Source organism: Aspergillus fijiensis, assembly GCF_003184825.1.
Source record: "Aspergillus fijiensis CBS 313.89 unplaced genomic scaffold BO72scaffold_5, whole genome shotgun sequence".
NCBI lineage: Eukaryota > Fungi > Ascomycota > Eurotiomycetes > Eurotiales > Aspergillaceae > Aspergillus > Aspergillus fijiensis.
The window spans coordinates 99,509-120,477 of NW_024468981.1; the positions used below are offsets into that span (position 1 = coordinate 99,509).

Here is a 20,969-nt window from a genome sequence, read left to right on the forward strand (position 1 = left end):
GCCCAAAAGACATGGATCACCGACAGCTACCAAAGTACAGTACTCCGTACGTGGACGTGGGATCTACATCATCGTGCATAACCCCGCTGCAAAGGGTGGGAGGGCAAGAGTGGGGGATTCTTTGACACACAAGTGGATGATAACAATCGTGGCCAGGCTAGTCAGTCAAGATAGAGCTACGGCGGCAGATTGATTCACTTCAATGGGTAGCTTCATTGTTGGGTTTAACTGATAGGGAATTGATAGCTATCCCTCCACCAACCCTGTCAGCACCTTCATCGCCTCATGCACCACCGTCCAGCGAACCGTGGCCAATTGCTGTGCCATTGACCGAATCAACCCACGCATATCATACTGATATCGGGGCCCCTCATTGACTCGCTCTCCGGTCAAAGACACGAGCAGACTTGCCAGATCGAGACTCACCCGCTGCCCTCCAAGCTCGTGCACTCCTCCTCCATGCACAGCCCAACAGGATAATGTTCCTAAGTACAAACACCACGGGAAATGGAACGCGTCCATAGCCTCCCAGTTGCCCTGACGGCCGGAAACAGCCTCCCGAACCATCCACGCCGCCTGTTTCGCCGCCTGCATCGCAGACTCCGAGCGAATCCAGTGGCTCAACGCCCGAGCCGACCGGTCGCGATCAGTCTGCGTGACCATCCGACCAAGAATACTGGTCGCGCCCGCCCCGATCTGGAGATCCAGGACTTCGGCTTGAAGAGCCAGTTGCGCTGCCCGATACAGCACCAGCGCCGCGCTATGTAAGACGCCCGCGCTGTCCGACGACCCGAGTTGACTCTCGCCCAGCTTCATCGCCAGTCCATCCGCATCAAAATCTGCCTTCCATAACTCGTACGAACGGCCCATGCGACGGGTCCAGCTTCCCACGCGATCCGGATCCTCGCCGCGGAGGGTCGTTTGATCCCGACGTTTGAGATCCGCCGACACGGACATCAGGCCGTGCAGGACCACCAGTCGCGCGAGCGGATTCAATTGTCGCGGTCGCGGAACCGCGGCGGGCGTGATATAGCCTTTCAAGACGGTCAGAAACAAGGGCTCGGAGTCGGGGCTCGAGGCAAAGCTTCTAGCCCAGGCTTCTGCGGTCGGAGCGTTCCAGAGCGCCGACGCGCAGGGTAAAGCGGCACGGATCTCGAAAGCGGACATGCAAAGTGATTGCGAGAAGAGGACCGCATGCTGCACATCCCACATAAAGCAATGCATGGCTAGTCGCTTCCGCTGTTCCGCCTCCATGGCTTGGTGCCAGCTGTTCACGAGGTCCTCGTCGGATAACGCGGGGGACGCGGTCGAGCGGATCGTGCAGCAGGTGCTGCGCCGAATGAGCTTAATCAGCACGCAGTGGAAGAGCTGCGCTCGTTCGCGTTGCTTGGGGCCTGCCCGCATTTTGCCGAAGCAGTCGATCAACAACATCGCTTGCAGAATCCATAAGGGCGGTTGCGGTGAGAAATCGAGATGGCAGAAGAGCTGGGGTCGCAAGAAATCATGGATCCCCACGGCCAGCTGGTGAGCCTCGCGGCTGCTGTAGGTGGCGCCCATGGAGAGGATCGCGCCCAGGAGAATGGGGTCAACTGTGTTGGGATCGAAGGTGGGCGCGTGGATCAGTGGATAGGTCGCATTGAACCGCGTAAAGAAGAGATCGCAGTACTGCTGGAGCGCTGACAGAGAGAGCAGGGCTGAGTCGAGGGGCGTGGGCTTGCCATCCAATCCCGACGGCGGATTACGAGCCACCAAGTCGAGTAGACCTTGACGCGCCTCATCTGAGAGACATGGGAGCTGAAGTGCTGAAGGGTTGTCTGTGGTTGTGTCCAGTCCACACAGCCAGTCAAGGGAGGTATCCGGGCTGCGCTCGACAAACGAGGCTGCCTGCAGCAGAACGGCCGATGGATCAGGGTCTGGAACGGTCCAGGCCAGCAAGTCTGGTTCTAGCGGTATATCGAGGGGAGGGAAAGCGTCGTCCAGAGAAGCCACATCAAACAGCCAGTTGTAGTTGTTCGTCGCGGCAAACGGCATGTTGAAGTCGGTCGCTGTTTGATCTTAGCATTGACTTGCACGGCGGGAGAGGAGCTCATACCTGTATCGAGATTGAAGAAATCCTCGATCGACCCTTGGTCAAAGCTCCAAGATCCATCGGCTGCATCGAACTGTCCCGGTATAGGCTCAACGTACGGCTCGAAGGGTCCATTGGGAAGCATGGGCGCTAGCAGCGGATCTGTATCATCCAAGGACAGCGTTGTCGGATCACTCGTCGAGCGAGGCGGTGATACAGGCGCCCCGGGGATTGGGTCCGACTCGTGAGAGCTGGTAACAGACAATGCACACGAGGAGGCCGATGACAGCTCCATCGAAGCGACGGACTCCGAAGCAGAGCACTCGGGCATATTGTTTCTAGGAGCGCTGCCCCGAGACTGTCGCTTCGGCGGTCGGACAACGATATTACCATTATCAGCCCGGCGCGTCCTCTTGCGCGTCTCCAGCACTCCCAGCCCCGGTCCTCCAGCTTCTTCATCCCGCTTGGCATGGCGGAGGAGATGGCGACTGAGAAGATCTGGGCGGTGGAAATGCACCGAGCATCGCTCGCAGACGTAGCCCTGACGGGCTTGCTCGTGGTTCAAAGCATGGCGTCGCAGATGTTCAGCACGCGTGAAACTTTTGCCGCAGTCGGGCCAGTGGCAGACGTGGGACTTCATGAGGGGCCATTATCAGCCGGAAGGAAAGCAGACACAAAGGAGACGTGACGAGATCGCCGCCCACCCCCCAACTCTGAGAACATTAAATACCTAGCGAGGTTGTATGCATGGGTGCATGCATGCACGATGGCGCATTGATAAGCGGGGAAGAGAGGGGGTGGCGCTACGCGAATGACAGCCAGCGGATCCTCCCTCCTTATCAGCATAGATACGGAGAGACGGGGTTTGATATCAAGTTCGATAACCAAGTTGACTACGGAGTACCAAGGCTACTTTATCTACTGCCAGACTATAGAAAATAGCGCCATTCTGGACTCCGCTCTCCTTCGGCCAAATGCCGAGTCTCCACGGCCTCTGCTCGCCGTCGCACGCCTTGGCTTCGGTCTCGTCGCCGATTCTCAAGTCTGAAATACACGCTTAAGGCAGTTATCACCACAATGGCCACCCCGTTACAGCAACATGTCGCTACGAGAGTAGGGGTATATCTATAATGATTAGCTCGGTACTGCTGAAGATGCAGGGGAACTTACTTAGGTGCATATTCTGTGCGGAAAGTTGCTGCACTCAGCACTCCGGCCAGATTTCCCAACCCAACCAAGAAGCCTGTATTGGCTGCGCGGGAGCTTTCGTGCACGTTATTGTTGTTGTGCCAGGCATGGACCAGACACGAGGGGATGTAGGCCCCGGCTGCCATAAGGAAGCAGGCAAAGTACGCCACACCTTTGTTGTCTAGCACGTCGATGGTCGCCAGAACGACCATCCCAATCAGCGACAGGACCAATGAGAAGACCGTGTGGAATCCTCGCTCGCGAAAGTAGTCGGATGACCATGCGACGCAGAGAAGCACGACGGCGCCTACTAGATTCGGGGCGACTGTCCAGAGGTTGGTCTTGACTGTCGAATAGCCGAGGCGTCCGACGATCTGCACAGTTAGTGTCATTTCTGGGGTTCGTGAGGTTGTGGCTTACCAAAGGAAAGAAGTTCATGGCTGTCGCATAAGCTACCGGATACGTGAAGGAGATCACACACCAGACCAGGAATTTCCAGTCCGAGAACATCTGGAACGCAGTCTTGAGATTCAAGCCCGTCTCAACCTCAGCCGAGGTGTCGCGTAGGATTCGGGCAGTTGCAGCTGCTCGTTCTCGCTCCGACAAGAACCAGGCTTTTTGAGGTCCGTCAGGCAGCAAGAAGAACGAGAGAATACCCGTCAAAAAAGTCATGCTGCCTTCAATGATGAACAGCCACTGCCACCCTTTGACGGCGGGGTCGTTGATCTGAAACACCCCGAACGAGATGAGTCCGCTGAATGCCGAAGCAAGTACGGCAAAACATTGAATGATGGCCAGACGGAAGCCCATCTGGTCGCGGGTGTAGAACAGAGTTAGGTAGAAGGTTGCACCAGCGAAGAAGCCTGCTTCAAAGACACTGAAACGATCAGCAGCTAGACCTGCATGTTTGGATCGGTCGCTTACCCCAAGATCATCCGCACAGCGATCATGCTGCCGAAGCTCTTCACGGCACATTGACACAGAGCTAGGATTCCCCATACGACGGTCACTTTCGGGGTTAGCTTAAATCTGGATCGTACCAGGAAAGAACCTACTAAACGACAGCGTGATGCGACCGGAGTAGCGCTTGAGGAGGAGATTCCATGGCAGGTCGAAAAGCCCAAAGGGGATGTAGAAGAGGAGCACGAGCAGCGAATAATCATTCCCCTTGAGATGAATATCCTCGTCGAGTCCGTCGGTTTTGGCATTGGCCAGGTTGCTCTGCTGCGGTTAACATCTCCTCTTATTTGACATGAGGGTTGGCCTTACCCGATCCATGCAATCGAAGAAGTACATCTATCAAGTTCAGTGTCTTGCAATTGAGGTATGATGGGGTACATGCTCACCAGACATAGCAAGGGCAACACAAACAGATCCACCTTCCGCACTGCGACCGGTTAGGGCTGGTCTCGCAGCGCAGCGATCGACATACCAACTGATTTCTCGGCTTCATGGTCAATGTAGACCTCATTCTCGCCGGGCTTCATCTCGGACTCTGATGGTAGAGGCGCACCCTTCTCGGCCTTGTCGATGGATGACATGATGCTGGCAATGGGAGTTACACCACGCCCCCTCGCGAGGGCTGGGACGAGGCGGCGAGGTGATATATCCAATAGTGGTATCTCCCTTGCATCTGTGGTGCAACCCACCCTGCCTATCGATATCCTTTCTCATAACCGACTATTCCCATTTCGACTTTCCCCGCATCCATGTTATCAGTCTTATCGTAGAAGCTGGTCTGGGCTCGTTAATCCCCATTCTTCGCCGTCCCCCACTCTTGTCCGCTGCTGAACTGCTTGCGTCGAACTCCTCGGTATTCGTTCCGAGCATCATCCACAATAGTGACCCCTCAATGGGCGATAAAGCCCGCGATAAAGGATATATTCACTGGACAATGGCAATCGACCCCTCACTCATCCAAGCTCGTGTTTTCCAGCCCAGTCAGCAAGATGTCTCCCAGCGCCCCTCCAATCCTTGATTTCTCCGTGTTCTACGGCGGCGATAGCGCTGCAAAGGCACAGCTCGTCGAACAGATCCGCGAATGCTGTCTGTACAATGGCTTCTTCCAGATCACGGGCCACCGCGTACCGCGCGAGCTCCAGCAGCGCGTCATGGCCTGCACGAAACGATTCTTTGATCTCCCTCTCGAGGAAAAGGTTCTGGTTGACAAGAGTACGTGCGCCCACTGATCACAGCTTATTTGTTTCCCGCGCTAATGCAGAGTTTCGGTAGATCACAACACCTGGAACCGTGGCTACGAATTGCTCCGATCGCAGATGCTCGAAGTCGGCACCGGGCCCGAATTGAAGGAGGGATACTATGTGGGCGAGGAGATTCCCGAGGACCATCCCTACTTCGTGCAGAAGAAGCTCAACAGCGGCCCCAACCAGTGGCCGCCCACCGTCCCGGACAAAGAGGAGTTCAAACGCACGACCATGGAATACTACCACGCGGTGTTTGATCTGGCCAAGAACGTGCTGGGCGCATTGGCGCTGACGCTCGACGTGTCGGAAGACTACTTCGATTCCTTGACCGACGGGGCGGTCGCCACGATGCGATACCTGCACTACCCGGCCCAGCCGAAGGACGCGGACGAAAAGCTGAACCGGGGGATTGGCGCACACACCGACTTTGGTTGTATTACACTCTTGCTGCAGGATGAGGTGGACGGGCTGCAAGTTCTCGACGCGCCGACCGGCGAATGGCTGGATGTAAGTTTCTTGCTTGTGTCTTGTCAGGGGTGTGAGGAGATACTAACGGGAGAAGGTCGAACCCGTGCCCGGAGCCTACGTCGTCAACCTGGGCAACCTGTTCATGCGCATGGCCAACGACCGGTACAAATCCAACATCCACCGGGTGATCAACAAGTCCGGCAAGGAGCGGTACAGCATTCCTTTCTTCTTCAGCGGGAACCCGGATTACCTGTGCGAGTGTCTGCCCAACTGCCGGCAGCTGGGCGAGGACCCCAAGTACCCCCCGATCACGGTCGAGGAGATGGTGACGGCGTCGTACAAAGAGAGTTACGGTAGAGCGGAGAAGTACAAGCAGGAGATGAAGGCGAAGATGGAGGTGACGCCGCCAATGGCGGCTGTCGGGGCGTAGTTCATGTCTAGATTGAGTTGTACATATGAGCCTTTATCAATTCACCCAGTTCAACCCATGTCGCTTTACAGTACTCTTCCGTCCGGATTTCTTCTTGGGTGGTTCGCCACAGCTCAAACACCTACATCCCATCCTGCCAATCAGATGGAGAACTGGGTAATAAGGGGGCCTACTATACTGCCTTCAGGAGTGGAGGCATGATATCAACCCCCCACCCTTGGATATGCCGATAAGATTCCCGTGGTTGTTGCTGCGTAATGCGGAGGTGGTCCATGCACCGCCAGCCCTAACTCAGTTCGTATAGTATTTGAGACAGTACAGGACAGTCGTCGACGCTCCAAGACGTGATACGTGATCATACCGCCGATTGTCCCGAGAGATCTGAAGACAGCATCATGGACGACGTCCAACGAACCCCTCCCGAGAACGAGAGCCAGAGCATCAAGCCGGAGAAAGACACTGCAGACGTGATCCGAGAGACTCACCATGACAACGACGACCACAGCCTCGGGGCCGAGACGAAGGGCGTGATCTTCGACGACCCCGACGTGCAGCAGTTCTACGGCACGTCCACGACGGAAGCGTATCGCCTCAAGTCAGAACTCATCGGGCGATGCATGGAGGAGATAGGGATGGGGCGGTATGCTGCTCCCTCGTTCATCGTCCGACAGCATCACTAACGTGCACAGCTTCCAATGGAAACTCTTCGTGGTCACGGGGTTTGGATGGATAGTGGATAATGTACGTCTCCTTTGGGTCCAGCATCCTGGACAAACTGACCAGCCAGTTCGCATCCCAAGGCATCAGCGCTGTGCAGCCACCCATCGAGCTCGAATTCCCCGGCATCGTGCAGGTCAGCTACAGCTCCGTCGCCTACTACATCGGCCTGATCCTGGGGGCCTCCTTCTGGGGCATTTCCAGCGACCTCATCGGCCGCAAGCCCGCGTTCAACTGCACGTTGCTCATTGCCGGGATTTTTCTCTGCGGTGCAGCGGGGACGATGAACTTCGTGGGGTTCAGCGCGATGTGGGCGATGGTCGGGACGGCGGCCGGGGGGAATGTGCCGGTGGATAGTATGATCTTTCTGGAGTTTGTGCCGGGGAGGTGAGTTTCCCAGTTCTGGCGGCGATATGCGGTGGGGATAGGGGGCTAACAGGACAGTCATCAATGGCTGCTGACTGCGCTCTCTGCGTGGTGGAATCTGGGCCAGCTGATCGTTTCGCTGGTGGCGTGGGTGTTTCTGGCGAATTTCAGCTGCGCGGCGGATTCGACCCCGGAGACGTGTCGTCGGGGGGATAATATGGGGTGGTGAGTTCCTGCCCAAGATAGAGAGAGAGCTGGGAGGGGGATAATGCTCACGCAGTCTCAATGCAGGAGGTACACCCTCATAACCCTGGGCAGTCTCTCGCTCGCCTTCACACTCATCCGCACCTTCGTGTTTAAACTGCCCGAAACACCCCGATACCTCCTCTCCAAGGGCCGCGACCAAGCCGCCGTGGACGCCGTCAACCACGTCGCGAAGGAGAACGGCAAGCCGCCCCCGTTGACCCTGAGCATGCTGCAGGACATCGACGTCCGACTGGGCATCCCGTCCACGACGTCGTCCGCCCTCTCGACGACTGAGATCCTGCGCGAGAACATGAAAGACTTCAAGGGCGAGCACTATCGCGCGCTCTTCGCCACCAGACCATTGACCAGACACACCGTGATCATCTGGGGGATATGGTTGACCATCGGTTCGTCTGCCCTTACCATCAGTCCCACCCCCTCCCCCCAAACTATACTAATACCTCAGGAAAAAAGGAATCGCCTATCCCCTCTACTTCAACTTCCTCCCCTCCTACCTAGCCACGAAGTTCACCTCATCGGCAAGCCTAACAACCACCTACCGCAACTACTGCATCGAATCCGCCGTCGGCGTCGTCGGCCCCCTGTCCGCGGCATACCTGGTCACCACGATCTTCGGCCGCCGATGGATGATGGGCCTCTCGTCCATCATCACGGGAGTGTTCCTGTTCGCCTACGTGGGCGTCAGCAACCGCACTTCCTCGTTGGCGTTCGCGTGCGTGACGGGCATGCTGGGGAATTTCGGTAGGCCTGCGTTTCCCTTTCCAGCCCCAAAGCATAACCCAGCTTATCCCAGCTGAACCCAACACCCACGTGTAACACTCAAACTAATGATCGGGTTCTGCAGAGTATGCGATCATGTACGCCTTCACTCCGGAATCCTTCCCCGCGCCGCACCGCGGCACCGGCACCGGCACGGCGGCCAGCCTGCTGCGGTTCGGCGGGCTGTGCGCCAGCCTCATCGCCTCGCAGACGGGCTTCACCACCGCGCCCATCTATGCCTCGGCGGCGCTGTGGGTGGTGGTCGGGGTCGTGTGTTGGGGGTTGCCGTTTGAGACGGCGGGGCATGGGTCGATCTAGCTTGCCTTTTCTTGCTTGTTGATGGGATAGGGGGGAAACTTGGGGAACGAGGGAAAAACAGAAAAGGGGAAGGGGAAGGGTTCTCCGAGGTCCGGGTTATGCGGATGAGTTTGTGTTGTGCATCATGTGTATTGTAGTGGGTGAGTTTTATGCACGGGCGAGGACTGGTGATCCGCTGGTATGTGTTTTTGTTTGATCTGTTTGGTGAGAATCGCCTAGGCGGAGTTAGTCTGCGAACCGCAAGATGGAACCCGTGACTTTACCAGGGCCTCAGGCCGTCAGAGCGTGATGTCCGTTGATTGGCTGCTTCCTGTTCCAAATTTAGTGGCTTGGTTGGCTCCTTAATACTGCCACGTGACTTTGCCTTTTCTGCTCAGTATTAGGGAAGGCCCCGCTGCATATTCAGGTTGTAGGTCTAGCTCAATACATTAGGGGTTCATCGGCTCTAAGAAAATGTCTTGAAGGGTGTTTAGCAAGGTGTTAAATGTACTACATGCAGTGAGATATATGTGAAAGCCGATGGTTGCGTTTCTTGTTACCTTCTGTGTGGGAGGTTGAGTATTTGGAGAATGTCACGTGACGTTCACAGAAAAAGTGCTCTGACAGTCATATGAAGAGTGGTAAAAATGGCTCTATTGAGATATTAAAGAGTGTTTAAAGTGGCTCTATTGAGATATTAAGGGGCGGTTAAAGAGTGCTCAAAGAGTCTTTAGACAAGACGCTTAGAACAGGACTTAGGAAGATGCAAGTACGGGCCTTGGTGCAGTGGTACACTGGGCCGACAACGCCTCTGACCAGCGGGCGTCAGCTGTAGACAGGCCCTCGTTAAAACTTTATGCTGGCACGTTGACTCTGAAATTGCGAGTTCTGATATCTAAGGTCAATTGGTCAAAACGAGAGTCACTTTATCTATGACAGTGTGCTGTTCGATCAAAATCAACCATTCACGCCGTTCGCTGTACATGTCTGGACATGTATGGTGATCGATTCTCCTCAAGAATAGTCAGTAGGTTAACTTTAGTGTCACTAAGAAAAACCGGGCCGACTGAGTCAAACCAATTGACAGACCACATTCCTCTTGCACGCACTCCTCAGCCACGGTCGCATCCGATGGATCAGATGGAGCAGGAAGAGTGTCGAAATTTTCTTGTCGCATTCCCCATTCGGCAACTTCATCTGCCGATCGCCCACAACCCAATAGCGCGCTGATCGCTTTTGATGCTTCCAACTCTAGCTTCGATCCCAGGGAAGGTGTCCACTTCGTTCAGTAGGTCCATGCCGATCGCATCTTATCTGATCTATACGCCGTTGGGATACAGAAGATATCTGGTCGCAGCTTATTTTCGGTTATTGGGTTGAGGATGCGTGAAGCTACCGGGATAGGGATAGACAAAGTAAACATTATATTCTATAGAGTCATGGCATCGATGCGACCGTGTGCGGTGTGGTCGATCGGGGTATAATTGCGATGGATTGTTCACCCTCAGTCGGCTATCGCCGACCGTGGGATTGGTGTCTGATGCGCTGAGTGAGCTGGGTGTAGAAGTTGATAGTCCTCAACAACTTCCGTACTGTCCTCATACTCATACCCAGGGCTTGATGCTCCTTCTGTCCCAATTGAGCGGTCTTGCTGCTGCAGTGTCTGATAGACACGGCGTGGTCCCAACCAGTCGCTTGATGCGTGTTGGCGATTTGTCCACGACCAATCTGAGAAATAAAATCTCTAGATCTCAGACGTCGAGGACTGTCCTATGGCTGACCGAGCAGGGCTAGATTGCAGCCCTACTATGCGGCGAGTTCACGGTCCTCCGACCTCAGACTTCGTCTCGTCAGACCTTCACCATCCCGTCCAGTCCTAAACAGTCGTCACATGAACCTCCCGCTTCACGCTAATCTGTGGCATGTATGTCTGCTTCGGCAATATCGGAACCTGGTCCAACCCTGTGGAAGAATACCGATCATTACCCGCTTCGACGGTGAAAAAGGTGGTGCCGTACAAACGATCTTCCAAGGGGATGCGGTCGGAATCCTGCCGCTGGCTCGACTGCAACGGCATTGACTTGCTGCGCTTGCCGCGCGAGGAGCTGGGCCAGGTGTTCTGGTAGGTCGATGGCCGGAACTTGCGCAACAGGGGTCGGAGGGTGGCCATGCTGCCGGCGAAGATACCCAGGCCGGTTTCGATGTTCGACCAGATGGCGACAGGGGTGGTTTCGTACAAGAAATCGGTTTTAAGGAGCGTCGGGATGTAAGGAATGCGGACAATGACAGCGACGGACGCCCTGGTTGGGATTAGCAGTGGTCAGTCGAAAGGAACCAGATTTCATACACGCAGGCCATGCTGAGCAGACCAGCCACCGCAATTTTCACGTCACTTTGCATCTTCAGCTTCCGAACCAGCAGGATAGGGAGGACCGCGATCGTCATGTCAAACACAGCCGAGGTTGCACTAAAGGCATAGAGCGCATCCATCGCAACATGTGTGGATATGCAGGTGCCCTTGCCAACCTCTTCAGTGCTAAGACGAAGATACCAAAAGGCCATTGGCTTGCACTGTGTGAGGAGAATTACGAAGAACGCAAACCCAGCAGCGACAACCAGGCCGACGACGACTCCGATGACGATTCGGTGGACTCGGTGGATGGTGATGCGTAGAATGAAGATTGATACGGAGATTTTGCATAGGATAGAACCGATCGCGTAGCCAATGTCGCAATAGAACCAATACTAGAGCAAACTCAGTCAGTATTGACTACCCTGCGTGGTTCCTTGTTCACAAAGACATACCTTCATAGCGGTCACGCGATGGTGGTTATCCAGTTGATCGAGGTGTTGGCCTGTCCCCCAAAGACTACCACCAATCATACAGGCGGAGAAGAAGACATAGAAGATGTAGGCCAAGACCATAATCCCATCGTCCCAGCCAAAAGCCTTGACGATCCGAAGACGCACATAGCATCGCAGGACGGTCGTGATGGTTGCCAGGGCCAGGAAGACCGCGGCAACCGCACGCACGGTCAGGCTGCGATCTTCGGCCATGGTGGTGAGCAGTGGTGAGAATACCAGAATCCCAGACTGCCGCGCTGAGCCCGGGAAGACATTTTCTTATTATCTCAAACACGGCGTGGCCGAAATGACGTCCCCCTCGGGGCAGAAATCAGAAAAAGTGCCTGGCTTCCGTCTCGAGGGGCTTGAACCATGGAAAACGGGCGTTACAGACCCTCTCCCCTCACCAGTGGTCGCAATTCCAGGATCCACTGTACCATCGGCCGAAGCAGGCCCTGTAGCGAATGATTGGTTCACCGGCTACAGACGGGCTGATTCAAGATTGACTATCGATCGGGATTCCATGCTTGCAGTGGAGCCTTCATATGCCCGAGCGCTCGGGTAGGAAAATTTCCCACCGACCAGGACTCCAGCGCACCACCAGGAAAGCCGCGGCCCAGGCCCGCCCACGTGGAAAGGTTTGCTGTGGCCCTCGCTACCAGAATCCTACCATCCTGCCATGTTGCGGTTCCTCTCCTTCCAGATGGTTTGTCGCAGCCTCGCAGCCCAGCCGATGCTTGTCCCGGACTCCCGGTAAACATCTACCAGGCCCATCTCGGCAATATTTGGCGTGAACACTGGTGATTACAGCTGAGAATGCACGGATCTTATCACGTAACAGTTAGATTAGTGGAGATGAGAACACGAGAGAATGCGATCTAGCCGTCCTTGATTTCGCTAGTCCGCTAGTATATTCTGGTAGGCTGTCGCCATTTATTGGCAAACATTCATCTGAGCGACTGTCGCATCGTGATCAGAACTTTGGTCTGCGGTTGAGACCCATGTGTTCACGTGGACGTGTTCCACCTTTGCCCCTGTGGCCAGTGCCGAACTGATAAACATATGATCCAGCTGCTCACTGTTCTGGTCGTATAGGTAGGTGTATCGCTCCGTGGCCGCAAGCCCAGCGACTTCATCGATCTCCTGCAGGCCCACCTCTGTGAACACGTTGAAAATGTCCGTAAATGAATATTCATTATAATCGCCCGCCACAATGACTCTGGCGTCGGCTACCTCCGCGAAAAGAGAGCTCACAAAGTCCTGATTGCACCAACATAATTAGTTTCGACTAGCTTCGGGGGGAACATGGCAATTTCACCGAGACTTACCGCAATCACACTTAGCTGCGAAGCTCGCTTCTCCACATCACCGTTGACAGGTGGCCGGAGGTCGCCTTCCAGAGACGTGCTGCCGTACTTGGAGGTCAGGTGCACGTTGATGGTGTAGAAGGTGTTCCTCCCATCCGCCCTCTCCCACTGCGCCACCAGGGGCTTCCGACTCGCGTCCCAGGCCTCGTTTGTGGGGTCAATCAACCCCGGGTTGTAACTCAACGTGCCTCCGGACTTGACGGTCGTGCCTGTCGTGCTGGTGCCTGGGTTAGCGTCGCGCAACTGCACGACTTCAGGATTGTACAGGTAAGCACATCGGATATTGCCACCACTTTCGCCGCCGTTGGTGCCGTCGACCGGATCAATGTCAAAGAATTCGTACTGGACACCGCCCTGCTCGACGATCGAGCTGACCAGCGTTGAGAGTGTCACATTGGCCGATACCACTGAGCAAGAGAGAGTGTAAGGATTTTATCCCAGCGAAATAGGGAGCACATACCACCGTCATTCGTCGAACCATCATTATCCTGAATCTCTTGGAGGAAGACGATATCCGGGCTCTGCAAATAGTTCGCAATATGACCAGCGACGCCGGGGAGTGTCGATGAGTCCGGCCCCAGGTTGTCCACATTGTAATCGCCAAAGGTGATTTTACATTTCTTGTTCGAGACCAACGACGTCTTGGGTACTTCGGTCGCGTTCGATGCTGTCACGGACAACGCAGTCGACGGTAGCAGGGCGTAGTAGCCGTACGCCTGAGTGATGATTCCGGTGATATCCCCCAATGTATCTCCCAACTTGACGTCGGTCGGGTTCTTGCTTCCATCAAGAGGCGAGCCAACGATGAGTGCTTCGGGGTTAGAGTCTTACAGCACACGAGTTAGCAAGCTAAAGCTATTGGTAGGAGGCTCAGAGCAAGCAACCATTGGCAGTCATCGTCAACCCTCCACGTTCATTCTTCCCTGAAACCGTCCAGTCCCCGATGACCCAAGTATCGCCGTAAGAATTGGCCTTAGAGATAGCTGTCAGGCCCGACAAGCTGACAAACTCCCCGGTCAGACTCTGCCAGAAGTCCATCCCATAAGCGGTGGTATCCAAGACTGGGTTGGCCGTCGAGAGCTGGCTGCTGTTCCCTGGCAGGCTGAACGGGTCCCCGTTGTCGAGCGACGTGAACTGCTCGGTGGGAGGGCTGCGTCCATTCCCGCCGATCACAATGGGAGTCACAGTGTTGCCGCTCGAGACCACCGTGATGTCGGTCGCAGACTCGATCTCGGTCAAATAGACATAGTTGGACGTGGACCGATATTCTGTGACCTTGCCGCTCAGAGTGATGATGTCTCCTACGGTGACGCTCTTGGTCGCGCTGCTTCCATAGACATAGACCGAGTTCGAGGTCTTGTCGTCAGAATCGGGACTGGTGGAGCGCAGATAGAACCCAGAGGAACCTTTGGCAGTCACCAGACCTTCAAGACCAGTGACCTGAGTACCGGCATATGGAGAGATGTACCGGTCCCCAGTGATCTCGTTGACGGTGACTGCGACCGCGGTCTGCACCAGCAATGCGACCGTGGAAAGTGAGGGAGTGCGCATCTTGTGGAATGGCGCTCTTGATGAATGCTTCGTTGCTCTGAGTACTCGATAGCAGCCATCACGGTGGTTTAAATGTTCTTCCAGAGAAGCAGTGGCTCATGATTGCAGATGAGAGGGGAAATGCTTGCAGTTGAGAAAGTGGGAGTTGGACCAGTGAGGGGAACTGATAACACCCACGTTTCCCTTGCGCAATGCTGCAGCCAAGCAAAGCAGGTACTCGGCACGATGTTACCTCACTCGGGAGCCGGCGGCCTTGTAAGATTAAGAATGTATAGCACAGGCTGATATAACTCCCCTGCCTATTCATTTATAACTTCATTTATGACTATCTAAATCCTGCATGGTACCTTATCAACACCTTGGCACTCCTCAACTCTGCATAAGAATCATCACGCTAAAAACACACCATTCAACAGACCAAGCTTCTCACCCAGTCATGCGTCCACATTTCTGCAGGGTGACAACTAGCGCCTCACTACCCATGCAGGTACTATAGACGGCTATCAGGGTCGTGCAGTCCCGTAATCTCGCACCTGAAGAACATCGGGCAGCGCCGCTTCCGCATGTCTATCACGTTCTCAAGCATACTTGCCCAGCATCTAGTTGCGCCCAACATCCTGCTTCAGAGACACGATGCGGTTCAGCACGACGCGGTCTTCCGTGGAATCCGAATCGACAGCCTAATATAAAATTAGCGAAAATAAATCCAGCAATCATGAAAGAGTGACTCACGAAGTAGGCCACACGCATGCCCTGGAAACGGACACTCTCCGGTCCACTCTTGCCCTTCTCCTTCTCGCCGGCAGCCTCCGGCCAAGGAGCCCTCCGACGGACCTCATCGAAGCCTGCCTCGATCAGAGCATCCTTGTAGATGGTCTCACTGTTGGGGTTGATATCGTTCAAAAAGCCACCCTCAGCAGCACCGGGGTCCTCCGACTTGAAAAGCGGGTCGTGGATACGGACCTCCACCTTGCGCGAGTTATCTGGGACCCACTGGATGTAGGTCTTGGGCTTGCCGCCCTCCTTATCCCAAACAGCCCGAATTTCGGTGACCTTTCCGTCAGCATCCTTGGTGAAAGTGGTGGCCTTGACGGGGTAGGGTGCGCGCCAGAGACCGACGCTCTTGCCGGGGGCCAGACGGAAGTAGCCCTTGGCATCCTCCTCGCGGAAATCCGACCGATCGATGTAAATGGTCTTGGTCAGGCGAATCTCGTGAGTGCCCATAGCAGGGTTCTTGGGAGAGAAAGGAATATCGCAGTTGAGCTGACCATCCTCAACCGTCTCGAAGTCCTCAATGACCACCGGAACGGGGTCAATCACAAGCATCAACCGGGGAACACGGCTCTCAAGGTATGTCCGGACAGTCTGCTCGAAGCGCGAGATCTTGATCAGACTGAGAGCAGTCGTCACACCGAGTTCGTTGATGAAGGAGAGGATCGCCTCGGGGGGCACACCACGGCGGCGCAGAGCAATCAGTGTATACAGGCGGGGATCATCCCAGCCGCGGACGTATCCGTCGTCCACCAGTTTCTTCAACTTACGTTTCGACATGACGGTTCCACTGACGTTCAGGCGACCGTATTCGCGCTGCATGGGCTCGTAGACGCCCAGGGTGCTGTTCAGCCACTCGTAGGAAGTGCGGGAAAGCTGAAACTCGGTCGTGCACAGACTGTGCGTGATGTTCTCAAAGCTATCACACAGACAGTGGGCCTAATGCAGTGTTAGCAAGTATCATCAAGCTTGCTGGGCCTTACATACGAAATCGTAGGTGGGGTAAATGCACCACTCGTTCTTGGTGCGGAAGTGCTCCTGCTTGAGGATGCGGTATGCGGCCAAGTCCCACATCTGAGGGTTGGGGTCCTCAATGTCCTGGAGCATGCGCAGGAAAGCGGTCTGGGGCTCGTATTTGCCAGCCTTCATATCCCGGAATTTCTGGAGATTTGTCTCGACGTCCTGCTCGGCGTGCTTGCAGCGGTATCTGGGGCCGTGGTTCTCTCCTCCGCGCTGGAGCTTGATCTCGGTGTCGCTGCAATGGCAAACATAGGCTCTGCCCATGGTGATCAACTTCTCAGCCTGGTCGTAGAGCTTCTGGAAGTTGTCGCTCGAGTGGGTGATAGCGGCGGGCTTGAAGCCTGTGAAACGACCCTGTCAGCACACACCTGACCACCACATGCGCTTGTCATACCTAGCCACTGGATAATCTCCTCAATAGCCACAAAGTATTTCTCCTCCTCAGCCTCCGGGTTGGTATCATCGAATCTAATCATTAGTCGCTTTGCTCACTCGAGTCGGGCACGATGGGAGGAATACCTAAGAATCTTCGCAATCGTTAGTACCATCCCCAAGTTCATTTGAGAGTCAAACATACCGTCTTTCCACCATAATGTCTAGCGAAACCAAAGTTGACAGCGATCGCCTTCGCGTGACCCAGATGCAAGTATCCATTGGGCTCCGGGGGGAAGCGCGTCAACGGCACAACAGGCCGCTCCTTGTGGACCGCAGCCAGGAAACCCTGCTTGAACATGGCATCCGGGTCGATCTGCTCCTCCTCGGGCTTGGGGGCGGCCGCAGGCTTGGGGGTGGGCGCGGTCTGCTTGGGAGCAGCGGCCGCGTTGGCTGCCTTCGCCGCCTTTTTGGCACGCTTCTGCAACCGCTTCTTCAGCTCTCCCTTGGAGACCATCTCCCCGGTCTCCTCATCGAGCTGAAGCTTGGCCGTCGCTTCAACGACAGCGTCCGTCATGATGGGCGATTGGTCTAGAGGAATCGAGGATAATAGGACAAAGGTCGCGTGGTGACGGTGCTGAACGACAAAAGATTGGACTTATCGGCGGGGTGGAGGGGAAACTTTCCCGTGAGTGGCTTATGTCATCCGTCGGGTGCAGATCACGTGGTGAGGTTCCGATAAGCGCCCAATTGATCGGCTTATCAGTATGGTCGTGGACCTTGACAACTTTGAGCTTTGATTGCTTTTTGGTAGGCACGTCATGCAAGTAATTCACCTCGCGTTGATTGTTTGATATACTCTCTATAATAGCATATTTAATCTTGACGATTATCTAAGATGGGGTATCTGCATACTTTTCATGTTGTACTGACAATGACACTGCCACCGTGACTCATTTCGGGTGATTCAGTATATATCGGCGTTCCGTTGGCGTCGGCAGAATAGTCACGACCATATGACTCAATACCTATATAAAATCTTCTGCTAAAGCGGCCTCAATCTTGACTCTTTTGCTAAGAAATAAATAATTGACTCATCTAAGCGCAGTTGACTGGCTAAAGCGTGTCACCGCGTGGGTATCTATCGTATGTCCAAATCATTAATATGTACAAGACAAGAACGTAACTTTTATCTCGGCGACACACTATATCGAGCTTTACGGATAGCGCAATTGCCCAAGCGTGTGAGTTCGGCCACAAAGTCTGCCACCATTGTCATATGCGCCGCTTCGTTATCTTTCAAGCGTTGTAGACGAATGCCCTTGATAAGGTCAGGGACTGAACCAAGAAGTGTAAGGTCTTCCTCCGCACGCGGGTCGAGTGGAAATAGCAGGATGTTGCAGAATATCGTGAGAATAGCAGACATGGGGTAAAAGGTGATCATCCTGTTATGGTCAGTGCATGGAGTTAATCTATGGTGGCGAGTGTAGGATATAGGAAGCAAGACGAAAAAGCTCACCAGAATGCCTCCGGAAATATCGAATCAATAGTCGGGCGCAGAAACAACAAGGTGGAGCGACTTGCTTCCACCGCGAGTAGCATGCTCGAATTGATTCCCTCCATGACCCCAGTGTCGGTATTTGCCCAGGATTGACAGCGGCCCGCCGCTCGATGGATCGTTACCATCAAATAGTGGTATTCCAGCCGAGAGACTATAGCTTGCATGCGGAGAAAGGGATTCTCATGACTCTCGAAAGAGTGTCCTAAGGATGGACGAAATTTAGGCGGGACATCCATGCGCCAACGCTCCAGCTCGTCATCGAGCTCGCGAATATCCTGCAAGAGCTGGGCATCGGACTTGAGCAGGGACTTGGAGGAGTACAGTGCCCGGTAGGCCTTTGACTTGATCACAGTCATGCGCAGGTCGGCCGGAGAGTGAGGAAGACCAATTTGATCAAACATGGATCTGTCGGCGCCTTCGTCTTCAAGATACTGTATCTGCATGTAATTGGCAGGAAGAGAGAGATTGCAGTGTTCATCATCAATGATCGGCGGCTGCCCCGATCGGAGACAGATTTCCTTGTCATGGGTATAGCAGAGCCAGAACAAGTTCCGCAGCTGTTTGTGATAACGCCAAACTCGATCCTCGACATCATGTGGTGACGGGGCAGCCGGTCGCTCGTTGGGTAAAAGCTGGGCTCCTAGAGAAAACATGACCCGACAACCCATGGCGTGACATTGATTGGCAGCTTGAAGTTGACCAGAGAAGACTCGATTCATGGTCTTGACGTGTCAGCATGCTTTGTCATTTTATGCGGAAAGATCCTACTGGAAATGTAAACTGACCAGCATTAACATTGTTTGAAAGGTGGACAGGCTGACGTTGTTCATGATTTGAGGCAAAAGGTTCTGTGCTTTGACCGCATATACGTCCGCGTCCACCGCAGGGAGGTTATCTTGAGGCCGGAGGATCATTGACATGAGTGCCAAGAATGCCATCACACACATTTTGGCGCTAATAATCTCCACCGGTGGAGGCCCTTGGCATGGGGAATAGGCGAGGTCGACAGTCTCTTTGAATAATAAGGAGTCGATAAGAGGAAAAATGAATCGGATGAAAGAAGAAAAGTACTGCTGGACATATTGATCTACGATGGATCGGTCCGGAAGATCGGGGACACCCGCATAGCCGTGCAGTGCATGTGAGAAGGAACTGAATGGCTGTGGTGTCGGTCGTTGAGGCTGAGAAGGCCAAAGGCTGTTGAATCTCTTGTCTTCGCCGGTGCGTGCCTGCACCCATTCCTGACCGTCAAGCGAGAGGCTTGGAATACCATTGTACGAGTTTAAGTCGCCCACATAGTGACCTGCGAAGTGTATCTTGCCAAAGCACAGACCACTTTTGGAACGAGGCATGTAGTCGCTGGCTGAGGGACCATTGGCCGACGTCCGTGGGGGGCCGAAATAAGCGGCCGGGTCCGATGGCCAGGACCCTTGGGAGATCAGCGACGTACAATTCCGTTGGTGCTCATTGGTCGGCATAGATCGCACCAGAAGCTGCTCCAGCTTCGTTACCCTGTCCTCGAGGTCTTCCCCGGGGGGAAGCTGCTGTCGGGGCGGGCTGCCAGGATGTTAGACAACTTGGAAATGATCCGCAACGCACGATACGTACTGAGTCATGGGGTTCGGCTCATTGGCGGCTCTCTTGCGCTTACTTCCCCCTATGGGCCTATTGAAAGTGCAGTCCAGATCATGGTGGCGGCACCAGTTGCATGGAATGGATGGATCACACTGGATCTAAAGAGCGGTCAGGCAGGTTACCCAAAAGGCAGCAAGAGGATGAAGATTTACTTTTCTCCGGTGGCACGAGTCACAGGCCCGGGCCGTGCGGCGCAAAGGGGGCGCCGAGGGGGGACGCTCACCACCATCCGAGGATGGAGTGGAGGTGGACATCTGCATGAATGAGGGCTCAAGGGTCTGTCTAGAGTAGCAGTGGACCAATCGAGATTAACGGAAAACGTCCGGAGCCATAGCAAGCTCGGGGATAAGGGGGTATAGGGCAGAGCTAGGATGGATGGCCGAGAGATTGAGTGGGATGCAGTCTCGGTGTGCGAGTGTGAGAGGTCGGAGGCAGAAACAGGCCCGCCATCGGCCCGCTGACTCAGGCTCGTGGCCGCTGACTCAGCTGCTGACTCCGCCCAGCACCAATCATCAGTAACTCCGAGCATCCACTGTCGAGGCGGAGGCCTTCCCATACTCAAGGTGGAAATTAGTCCCGCAGTGTTCAAGTAAACTGATGGTGGAGTTTAAACCATATTTGGCACTTCCCAGCCATGGTTTACGCTAGGTGCTTGACGTCCAGACCTGTTATTTAAGACAATGTGGACCCTGCGTCAAGCATAGATGTTCTCATTAGGTTGATCGACCAACACACCAATTTGTGAAGTATGCAATGCATGCCCTGCCAGGTAGTGTTCAGTATCACGTAATCGATTTAGACAGGATAATTAAAGAGAGACTTGTATTTTATACAGCTATTTAGAAACTAAAAATCATTCTTAGCATTGAACAAGCATATCAGTCACTATCACCAACAGTTCCAGACCTCAGAATAAGCCTACTTTTGAGAATTTGTTTCGAGGGAGAATAGCTTCTGATCTTCTTTGGTGCTGCTGTGGGAAATAGCACATATTGCTGCTAATTTAGTCCCATTCTGGTCATCATGCCAAGTAACGATTTCAACCTATTCCGTATCTGAGATAAACCCAAACATCGATGAAAAT

The 20,969-nt window shown here is 54.4% G+C and overlaps 6 protein-coding genes across 6 annotated transcripts; 1 reads left to right on the top strand and 5 right to left on the bottom strand.

The window, feature by feature from the left end:
* Positions 1-812: 812 nt before the first annotated feature.
* BO72DRAFT_465287 (MFS transporter/fungal specific transcription factor domain-containing protein) lies at positions 813-4,743 on the bottom strand (the record flags this gene model as incomplete). Its single annotated transcript, XM_040946696.1, has 11 exons — positions 813-839; positions 976-2,045; positions 2,093-2,319; positions 2,356-2,702; positions 3,079-3,193; positions 3,239-3,630; positions 3,677-4,133; positions 4,181-4,265; positions 4,312-4,477; positions 4,603-4,643; positions 4,689-4,743. 11 exons carry the CDS (start codon positions 4,741-4,743, stop codon positions 813-815), a joined length of 2,982 nt encoding a protein of 993 aa, XP_040805360.1.
* A 462-nt stretch (positions 4,744-5,205) lies between these two features.
* On the top strand, positions 5,206-8,927 carry BO72DRAFT_474567 (Clavaminate synthase-like protein; the record flags this gene model as incomplete). Its single annotated transcript, XM_040947273.1, has 11 exons — positions 5,206-5,428; positions 5,489-5,967; positions 6,023-6,325; positions 6,408-6,514; positions 6,864-6,998; positions 7,048-7,099; positions 7,146-7,462; positions 7,520-7,666; positions 7,733-8,094; positions 8,162-8,449; positions 8,553-8,927. 11 exons carry the CDS (start codon positions 5,206-5,208, stop codon positions 8,783-8,785), a joined length of 2,646 nt encoding a protein of 881 aa, XP_040805361.1. The 3' UTR covers positions 8,786-8,927.
* A 1,672-nt stretch (positions 8,928-10,599) lies between these two features.
* Positions 10,600-11,967, bottom strand: BO72DRAFT_206844 (uncharacterized protein). Its single transcript, XM_040939624.1, has 3 exons — positions 11,570-11,967; positions 11,112-11,509; positions 10,600-11,064 (listed from the first exon to the last, which is right to left on the bottom strand). The coding sequence occupies exons 1-3, from the start codon at positions 11,819-11,821 to the stop codon at positions 10,641-10,643; spliced, it is 1,074 nt and encodes a 357-aa protein (XP_040805362.1). The 5' UTR covers positions 11,822-11,967; the 3' UTR covers positions 10,600-10,640.
* Positions 11,968-12,318: 351 nt separating this feature from the next.
* BO72DRAFT_420824 (endonuclease/exonuclease/phosphatase family protein) lies at positions 12,319-14,668 on the bottom strand. The gene is made up of 4 exons (XM_040942737.1): positions 13,860-14,668; positions 13,436-13,801; positions 12,937-13,382; positions 12,319-12,868 (listed from the first exon to the last, which is right to left on the bottom strand). Exons 1-4 carry the CDS (start codon positions 14,524-14,526, stop codon positions 12,542-12,544), a joined length of 1,806 nt encoding a protein of 601 aa, XP_040805363.1. The 5' UTR covers positions 14,527-14,668; the 3' UTR covers positions 12,319-12,541.
* Positions 14,669-14,818: 150 nt separating this feature from the next.
* On the bottom strand, positions 14,819-17,515 carry BO72DRAFT_444416 (glutamine--tRNA ligase). The gene is made up of 6 exons (XM_040943800.1): positions 16,895-17,515; positions 16,837-16,844; positions 16,712-16,785; positions 16,285-16,658; positions 15,259-16,236; positions 14,819-15,206 (listed from the first exon to the last, which is right to left on the bottom strand). Exons 1-6 carry the CDS (start codon positions 17,264-17,266, stop codon positions 15,126-15,128), a joined length of 1,887 nt encoding a protein of 628 aa, XP_040805364.1. The 5' UTR covers positions 17,267-17,515; the 3' UTR covers positions 14,819-15,125.
* A 239-nt stretch (positions 17,516-17,754) lies between these two features.
* On the bottom strand, positions 17,755-20,287 carry BO72DRAFT_444417 (uncharacterized protein). Its single transcript, XM_040943801.1, has 5 exons — positions 20,038-20,287; positions 19,859-19,983; positions 19,036-19,807; positions 18,209-18,972; positions 17,755-18,134 (listed from the first exon to the last, which is right to left on the bottom strand). Exons 1-5 carry the CDS (start codon positions 20,143-20,145, stop codon positions 17,879-17,881), a joined length of 2,025 nt encoding a protein of 674 aa, XP_040805365.1. The 5' UTR covers positions 20,146-20,287; the 3' UTR covers positions 17,755-17,878.
* Between the last annotated feature and the right edge of the window lie 682 nt (positions 20,288-20,969).